The 9,606-nt window shown below is 33.8% G+C and overlaps 1 protein-coding gene across 5 annotated transcripts in view; it reads right to left on the reverse strand.

Moving 5' to 3' along the window:
* Nucleotides 1-9,045, reverse strand: part of LOC113800449 (zinc finger and BTB domain-containing protein 17) — a 24,226-nt gene extending 15,181 nt beyond the window's left edge. For 2 of the 5 annotated variants that reach the window (XM_027351222.2, XM_027351219.2), the window contains exons 1-10: nucleotides 8,929-9,045; nucleotides 3,780-3,877; nucleotides 3,341-3,570; nucleotides 2,892-3,065; nucleotides 2,309-2,451; nucleotides 1,696-1,804; nucleotides 1,360-1,457; nucleotides 947-1,253; nucleotides 627-742; nucleotides 1-76 (exon numbers count right to left, since the gene is read on the reverse strand). The exon at nucleotides 1-76 is cut by the window's left edge and continues 87 nt beyond it. In XM_027351222.2, coding sequence (XP_027207023.1) covers nucleotides 1-76; nucleotides 627-742; nucleotides 947-1,253; nucleotides 1,360-1,457; nucleotides 1,696-1,804; nucleotides 2,309-2,451; nucleotides 2,892-3,065; nucleotides 3,341-3,570; nucleotides 3,780-3,843 — 1,317 coding nt within the window. In that variant the 5' untranslated portion in view covers nucleotides 3,844-3,877; nucleotides 8,929-9,045. The other 3 variants (XM_027351221.2, XM_070128266.1, XM_027351220.2) reach the window with 3 other exon arrangements.
* Between the last annotated feature and the right edge of the window lie 561 nt (nucleotides 9,046-9,606).

A 9,606-nucleotide genomic window follows, 5' to 3' on the forward strand; every position in this document is an offset into this window, starting at 1 on the left:
GATACATGCTGCTACCTGAGGGTCACACAGCTCCCTCTCAATCTGGGGTAAACAGTCTGCCAAAAGCTCCTCCAATCTGCAATGAAAAACTATTTTGTAATCGATAATGCTACCTACAATACTGTTTTGCAACGGTAAACCATATCACGTAATATTACATTATATATCTGATATTTCAAGGGTGTTGAGGTACCAGCTTTTGTAGCACTGAAATGCACAGAAGTTCTAACACCTCAAACCTATGGGAGGTACTCAAAGCTTATAAAGAATACTATATCAACTTCATCTGGTTAACACTGTCCTTGAAATTTCAGAAAATATAAGCCCTCTTGCTTGTTCTTTGTATCTTATCTTCTGAATTTAAAAAAAAAATGTTCTGCAACAAGAAACTATACTTTTCATTGTTTTTCAACAAAGCCTAAATTTTAAAAATAATAAAAACAAGCACAAATAAACACACCCCACACATGCACTCCTGAATGCACACCCAGACAGTAACTGGTTGAAACTAAAGACAATATCATATATGATGCATGTAAAAATTCCACCTGTTTTTGACAGGCTGTGCACAATTATGGTGAACAGAACTTTAGGAGGTTAAGCTCATAACACAAGTATTATCTCACCTTTCCCAATCAACACTTGAACAGCTGGGACAGGTGGGAAGAGGTTCTGCAGTTAGATTACACTGAACTTTCACTTCACGCAAAGGCTGTCTTGTGGTTGAACTGCGCATAGCATCCTGCAGAAGAGAATATGCAAAATTAAAATAATAAGGTTTCATAAATATAAAACTAATCCCTACTTTTGTTACAACAATATCATGATACTCTGTTAATTCCAAAATTGGTACAATATGACAAAGAGAAGCAAGTCATACATTATGTTACTTCAACACAAATATATGCAATAATCAATTATATGCAATAAAATCTCTCAAACTCACTGTCTGTGTGCAAATATCTCTAATCCTGGGAGGCCTTCCTTTTGGCTTGGGCGGAGGAAATCTCAGCTGACTGGGCTGGCTCACATTCTCTCCGTAATCTTCTGGTTCACTCTCACAGGCATTCATCTCTTCCAATTCCTCTGCTTCACCTGGTCTTTCATTTTCTTTGTCTTCTTTCTTGATACTCGAAAGTAGCTGTTTCCTTCTCCGTCCAGCCAGACCGCCTGAAGGCTGTATCGAAGCCCCTGGACTACTTTCTAGGCTTATTTCTTCTTCTTCCTGTGGTTCTGACTTGATGAATGGAATTCTGTAGGAATGAACAGTGCATTTACTCTCTTGGCCAAAAAAAGAGATAAGCATAGTACTAAGAAAACTTTCTGATAGCATGATACAGACTGAAAAACAATACTTACAACTCTGCCCAGTCGTAGTTCTTGTTGGGTTTTGGCGTTCTTTTGGGCCTTCCACTGGCTAAACCCATCTTGATTTTCTCAGCTTCTTCCGCTAAAAGCTGATAAAAACATAAATCAATGCAGTATTCAATGGCACACACTATATAAAACTAAGCAATCTTTGCATTTTTTCCATAATTGGAACTAAATGTCTTCTCTAGGTAATTGTGTTCGTCAACAAAAAACACTAAGGGATTTATAAAGACAGTGATTGAGGAAAAGGACAGATGATGAAAAGATGAGTTTGATAAAAAAATATATATATATAACAGTTCATAAAAACTCTCAAATACATACCATATCACAGGTTTTTTTCTTTCTGGTTTTTCCTTTGGTTTTTGTTAACTTGGTAGGGCTGAGTAAATGTAAACTGCACACATATAACTGGGAACTCTTCTTGCTGTGTCTGAAAAGTACAAAGAAAAGATTCATAATTTTAATAATAAAGAGTAAATAATAAATAATATATAATAAATAATAAATAATAATAAATATAATAATAATAATGAATAAATAATAAAAAATAATATTAATTTTAATAACTAAATAAATTTAATAATAAAGAATAAATAATTCATGTAATAATAAATAATGAATAAATAATAATAAAATTAATAATAATAATTTTAATAATAAATATTTTAATACATAAAATAATAATAATAATTTTAATAATAATTTAATAATAAAACCTTTGTGTCCTTCAAATATTCCATGCACTAAATTTCTTGTAATTACTATAATAATGGAATCCTACATAAAGATATGTGGATGAGAATTCTTCATAATCAAATGCAATTTTATGAACATAGGCCTAATATGACAAATTATTATAATATAATATAATATAATATATTATATTATTATAATATATTATAATATATAATATAATATATAAGGTTTCACTTACTGTGATATGTCAAGCATCTGAGTCCAAAGTTTTCTACTGCTTTCATCACTGGGAACAGGGATGTAGGTTACACTGGATTCTGTTCTGTCCGATCTTGACTCACAGTCTTCGATACAACACTTCTTTATCACATTTGCAGACCCCTGAGAAGTGGTAAAACTTAGTGATGGCAAATATACTACTGCTGTCTTTTCGGGTAAAGTTTTGAAAATTAAATAGTTCTTTCATATAAACAGCCAAATACTACGAATCATGATAGCGAATGCAGTCACTAATAATCATCGTCATCATCATCATCACCATTATCATAGTCATCATAACAATCATCATAATAATCATCATCATAACAATCATCATAATCATTATCATAAACATAATAATCATAATCATATAAACTGTAGTCTCATAATAATGAATGCTGTCAATAATATTAATAATGAAGATGATATCAACAATAATAAATAAAGATAATTACAATGATGATAAGAAATAACCACATTGACTTTGAAATGTACAACCAGTATCACAGAATTAAAAAAAGAAAAAAAAAATCACTGCACTCTTTATCCTTCTTCAGCATTACCTTCTCTGAATAATTTTCCCCCTTGACTGTCTTGAGGTTGAGAGTCGCTAGGGTAGCTCTCTTGGACCCCTCGGAACCCCCTCCAGTATCTTCTCTCACTGGTCTGAAGTGAACTGTTTGGGTCTCGCAGTCAAAGTTTTCACTGTTTGACTCTCTTCTGCATCTTAAGAATACCTGATGTGAGAAGAAAATATAGTATAATTCTCTGTTCAAATATATGGAAAAAAATAATAATAATTTTCATACAACTAGAGATATTTTCAAAACTTTTATTGTCCTTAATGCAAAATACTAATAAAAGTCACAATATCAAAGATGATAAATCCTAAATTTTTTGAGGCCAAGGAATGTTTAACTGGCAGACATGCTTGCTTGACTTCCAATTTTGAATACCATGCATGATGTATCCCATCAACTTGCTATTACCTATGTTGCATCAACCACATTACCTGTGTTGCATCAAGGGTCTCTGCTGCATCCCCTCTCCACATGGTGCCCCGGCTAATAGTTCCATCCTCTTGGACTTCCACCTGAGACACTTCACTGGTGTCTTCCTCCTCACCCTCATCTAAGTTTGAAGTGTCTAATCTTGTGAAGTCATCTTTTGTTAGTGTTAGTATTGCTGGAGTATCCGGAACATCACTGGAACTTCTGTCTTCTCTTGCTACACTGCTGGATCCTAATAAAAGTAATTATGATAAAAATTATATAATCTCATTCTGACTAATGGGTGCTTATTTAAGTCATATAATGCAAAAGAATTCTTCCAAGTAATGAAGTACATAAATTGGTGGAACTAGGATGGTATGAGGGGAAGGGGAAAAATACGAGACTGAATGAAGGAAGAGAGAAGTGAAGAAAAGAGACAAAAAATACATATATACATACTGTTATCTTCATCCTGTAGTTCCTCCACTTTCCTTTTGTGGGCTCTTCTATTGTGTCCACTCATTGTACAAAATCTTGTATTTTTTCTACTATCAATTCTGAAATGAGACATAACAAATTGGTTCATTGAAAAAGGGAATGGCACAAGTGACACTGGTGCCTTTGTTCTATCTAAATTCACTTGAAGTTTGCTTAGATCTGTACCAGAAGGCCTACAGTCTCATGCCCAACCTGACAGAAGTGCAGTTCTAAATGTACTTCTAGCTAAGGGCAAAACTTCACCACATATACTATAGAAACACAAACTCTTAAAAGATTGTACTGATCCTTTATCTGATGTTACATTGCCAGGGAGATTTAACAGCTTTTGAAACCTTTAACCTCTTTGCTCAATGGACAATGCTAGTAACATAAAAACAAATAAATTACTGGGTATAAAGTATAAAAAGCAAAACTTATCTAACAATCTCTAATCAAAGCCTAAAAGTCTATGCTTGCAAGGCAGAATAGGGTTCAAAGATCTTGGCAATTTATCAAATAAGGCACCAGTCCATGCACTCTCCTTTCAAACACATTGAGTGCTTAAAAAAGAGGTTAGGATATTCTGGATCATTATCAAATATAATTTAAAAAGTGTAAAATAATGTAGTAATGCATGGGACAATCTTTTTTAATATGCACAACTGCAGCAATGAACTTCCTTTTAAATAATCACATGCTACCATTTGCGTAATAGGTAAGTTTCTCCACAGTAAAGTAAAGTTTTGCCAATTATGGTTAAAATCAGTGTGTAAGTAATCTCCCACCAGTTGCAATAATAAATTTGCATTATTTTTTATTGATACACAGTTTAATGATCGTTTCATCATACTGTGCATTTTATGGGAAAGTTGAGTATCAAACAAGATCCGTAATAGAGACTAGTCTATTTATTTTTTAAAGGCCACGGATACGTCCATAAAATCATAAACCACTTGGAAATTTTGTGGACCCTAAAGACTCAACTGTCCATACACAGACAATAGAATTGTGGAGGGACTTTAAAGAATCGACGAAGATTTTTTAAAAATCAAGCTCCTAGCCAATCACAGTTTCAGCAAATGACATCATGTTTCTCTAACCAATCATAACTCAAGTTTTGCAGGTACCTATGCATTCAACAAAGGTAGCTTCAGTCTGTAACTTGCCAGTCAGGATGGAGGAGGTCTATTTGGTGGAAAGATTCACTAAGAAGCCACTTGGTATGGCCCTAGATGCTTTTCTTTAAAACACAATTAAGCCATAAAGGAAAGTGCGTCGTGTTAAGCAAAAGAATTTATTGCAAAGAATTTATCTTAATATTCATAATCGTGAATCATGAACTGGCTAAACGATATTTTGTCACACAAAATAAAGAGTTTACGGGAGAAATGGTAAGAGGCCAACATGATATATTATTAGCTTTTTCATTTACAACACAATCTTCTGTAAACTAACAGTTATCCTAATAAAGGTAATGCAACAATATTTTGCAGACCACATTTAGACCATTCTCACATCACGTCCACGGCAGACAGCTAGAAACCGTTACGAATCATTAAGACCTTCATAATCATTTCATATTACTGGTTCTCAAAACCCCAAACCTAACCTTGCCTAGCTTCTATTTCTTCCCTAGATAGGGGGCAAGGCAAGAACTCAGGCCATTGAGCAGTGATATGCAGTGGATATTTACGTCATTTTGCAGTAAATATGAGGTCCCTGCAGCTATACCTGTGTTACACTACATTTCTTATGCTCTATAGATCACAACTATAGAAAAAAAATTAAATGCAGCTGCACAAGGGTATATTGTTTTGAAGTTATTATATTGAGACTATGGTGGTCCGGGGCCAGAGTCCCCAGAAGGGTAATATGGTGATCAGGAGGAGCTCCGAGGCAAAGCCCCTGGGTTAGGAAGGTTTTTGGTTCACATGGCTATTTTTCTAATTGTTTTTGCATTTATGATAGGGTGCACTTTCTCATTCATTCACACAATGCAGTGTCAAATCTTCCATGGCTGAATCTTGTCTCGGGGTTTTCTATTTTCCAATTTCCTTATCATATGGAATACGATAATTGGCTTGGGATTTTTTTTCCACTTTCTTTTGTTCTTTAATACGCCTGCAATGAGCGAAATCCCCCCCAACCCCCAATTCCCCGCAGGATTTTTCTTTGGAAAATAGATGCATTTATCTTAGAAATAATTATGACGGCTCTCAATTTTCAATCTAATGTTGGTGCTTTTAGAAGTGTGAATGTGGCAGAGAAGAAAAGATTAAATATGATTTAGTAACCGCAAAGATTAAATTTTTCTGAAGAGATTTGCCGAATCATTGGAAATAGCAAAAAGCACACTTTTGGGGGACATATGCAGGTTTGTTTAGATTAATGAACCTCAATAAAGGATAACAGTATATATACATTATTAGATTTTATTAATTTATCTTTTCATGACAGAGTAATAATAAATGACCATGAACAACAAATGGCTAAAGGGGACCATCCCGGAAAATGACCACCTTTCCCTACTCATTACATCATAAAAAAATATCAGTTAGAGATAACTGATTGATTCTTTTTGCATGATATAGAGTATAGAATTGCGCTTCGTTTCATATATAATTTTAACCTCGCTCCCCCATAGGAGGGGGTACCCCCCCAAATAGTCGCAAAAAATCATTTTTTCTTTTCTTCGTCTTCGGTACATCCTAACAGTTCTTTACTTAATAGTCCCCAAAAAATACTTGTGTTAGATCAACCCTAGCCTAAGACCATGTAAATGGCCGATTTTTGAATTTACTTTTTTTTTTTCTTGGCGGGGGACTGCTTGACCTAAGAGCATTAAAAAATGTATATTTTTTTCATTTAGGCCAAAATTCAAAACTCAGCTATTACACAGCCTTAGGACTCCGAGGCTCTAGTGAAAGCAACAAACTGCATTTGAATCGCACAAAAATTACGAGTTAGGATGTACCAAAGGTTATGTAAACAAAAAACGGAGATACTCCGTACTATATTTGGCACCTTGCCAAAGTTCGTTATCTCTGTTAATTTTCTCTGAATCTAATGATATTATATATATAAAAAAAACTTATTTAGTGCACTTTGCAATGCAATGATTACCAAGTCAATAGGAATTTTCATTTTCAATAGGGATGCTATTCTGTAAAGGTATGTAATTTTTTTGTTGTTGTTGTTCATAAAAGTAGATATTTTCGTCTGAAAAGTTTAATAAAAGCATCTTACCATAGAGACAACTAATCTAAACCAGATAAAAACCTTTTTTTCAATTTTCATTTTATTTTAATTTTTTATTTTTTCAATCTAGAAGAAATGGGAAACTGTGGATGGCATTAGTACAAAATCATCCTAATCATAAAGTCCTAGCATGAATACATGGTGGTTCAATTTTCCATTTATCATGAATTCATCTATCACATTAAAAGCGACTAAGTTATTATATAGTTAACCCCAAGCTGCTGGGCATGGCATGTACATACATGCCATTGCCCATTGTGTGTGTTGAATTTAGTAATTGCTTTTACATTTAGATGGCTCCACAAGTACAGTCATCAATGAGCCAATTACACAAACTACCTGTCTCACCTGTTTACCCTTTTCCTTGATTTTTTTTATATTTTCTAGTATCTAATAGTGCTGTTAGTAATGTCAGTAATAATATAGTAATTATAATGTGTATAACAAAAATGTGTCAATATTGATAGCATTAGTAAAAAAAAGAAAAAAAAAAGTGTTTTCCTGCTTTTTCAGGGAGGTGAGGTCACAAGATCTACTAATTGACTCCTTTGTGGCTAAGCTTCAGCAAAGCCATCTATGTGCAGAACCATTTAACCAAACATTGGCAAAGGGGACGCACCATTTTCCCGTTAACAATATAATTTTGTTGCAAGGTTGAAGCATGGTTCATACCCCAAAGAGTTTAATATAAAGCTTTACTAACAGTTTTTACAATATATATTATTTCTCATTAATCACCCACATTATTTTGTTGTGCATATTATGAAATCTTAACAAAATTTCTTGAATGTTTTTCAACAGATTGTTCAGAAACATGAAAACAACTTTTGTTATCTGAACCGGTCATTGGCAATGGAAAAAGACAACATGTTTACACATACTAGTGTTTATTGGATCAAAAGACAATAATTGAAAGGTGGGATGGCTGTGTGAAACTGAAAAATTACCCCAATTTGCCATGGCCTCTATGCCTTAAGCACTCCAAGTAAAGGACAACAAACTTCCTTAGAATATATTCTTGAGATAAATCTTGCAAACCACACTGGTGACATTCTGCCAAATATGGAACCAGGCCAAGTTCTAAGCTATGTGGCAGTTTCTTGTTCTTTGCGTGAGTACTGAAGGCATGGATGTCATACTAATCATAGTACTTTGCCCCAATCGGATTGCTACCGTAGTTAGTGTTGCGGACCTGGGCAGTATACATTGCAATCTATCAATATTAAATTACATAATATCTGCAACTCTTATGCAGGTTTATTTCAGTTTGTTTGGAAACACTTTAGATTCTCTTGAAACTATTCTGGGCAAGCAACTTAGTTGAAATACATGGAACTGATGCAATATTTTGAGCAATAATAGGTATACCTTGACATCACAAAATTTTGTCAAATACTGAAAGCTACAACACGAAAGTAAATAACATAAAAGATCTTAGGTGAAGGATTTGTAATGAACTGTTTTCTAAGAATATATTAGCCTGAAATCCGCCTCCAAAATACAATTTTTATTATCGAGAAAAAAACGATAAATTATACCTTTTCACTCATTTCTAGATATTGTAAAAGCTGCTTCCTGGTTTTACTAGCCGCCATGCACCTTAACATCACTAACACCGAATCTACAGGACTCACAAGGAGTTTCCTCTTACTCAAAATATTAATGGAAATTCACAGGCAAAAAAAAACCTTTGTTTATGCTCCCGTATCCCTATAAACATGAATATAAACAAATTGAAATAAACCAATAGACAAAATCAGCACCAATCCACTCTCTCATACCTTCATGATCGGTATTTATATGAAAACATCTTCAAATCCTTGTACGGGATAATATTCCCTCCGAATCTCGTAATAAAAAGTTTCCTTACCTTTAGCTTCCCTTACAAATGGACGCTACATGGGCCCGTCTTCTTCTGCCGCGCAAAAGGAGCTTTTTGTGTATATTGCGTAGACAGTTTGGCAAGATCTCATTCCTCATTGGCTACAACTGGTTTAACGATAGCCAATAGAATGTGAGATACCTCACGCGTTCCTCCCGCGCATATGGTTTGGAATAGGATAAGAACATGGGTTTATGTGTTTGAATTTTATTAATTCCGATTCTTACTTTTGTAAAGGGAATAAGGCTGGGTGATGTAAGTATGATTTGATTTTATATAATTACAAAGTACTCATATTTTCATTCTCTTAAGCTTGTCACTTTTTTGTGTAAATCTTATTTGACAGTAACGGAAGGAAAATAAAATTAAGGGATTTGCAAAAAACAGACTGCGTAAAAATGCAAAATGTCTTCAGTATATTCGAATAGATTAGGTGTTTACAAATATACATATAAAGGATATCTAATGATTAATCGCAAAGTTTAATCTTTCCTTAAAACTAATTAAATTACCTTCAAAATCGTATATGACAGTGAGCACTGGCTATCCTCCATTCTTCATATCATTCAAATTATTTAATAAAAATGTGATACTTCTTCATTAAAAAAAAACACTTCTATTATCTGTTATTCCGCCTATCTGCTCTCTCGGAAGGTAGCGATATAT

Source organism: Penaeus vannamei, chromosome 12 (genome assembly GCF_042767895.1).
Source record: "Penaeus vannamei isolate JL-2024 chromosome 12, ASM4276789v1, whole genome shotgun sequence".
Lineage (NCBI taxonomy): Eukaryota > Metazoa > Arthropoda > Malacostraca > Decapoda > Penaeidae > Penaeus > Penaeus vannamei.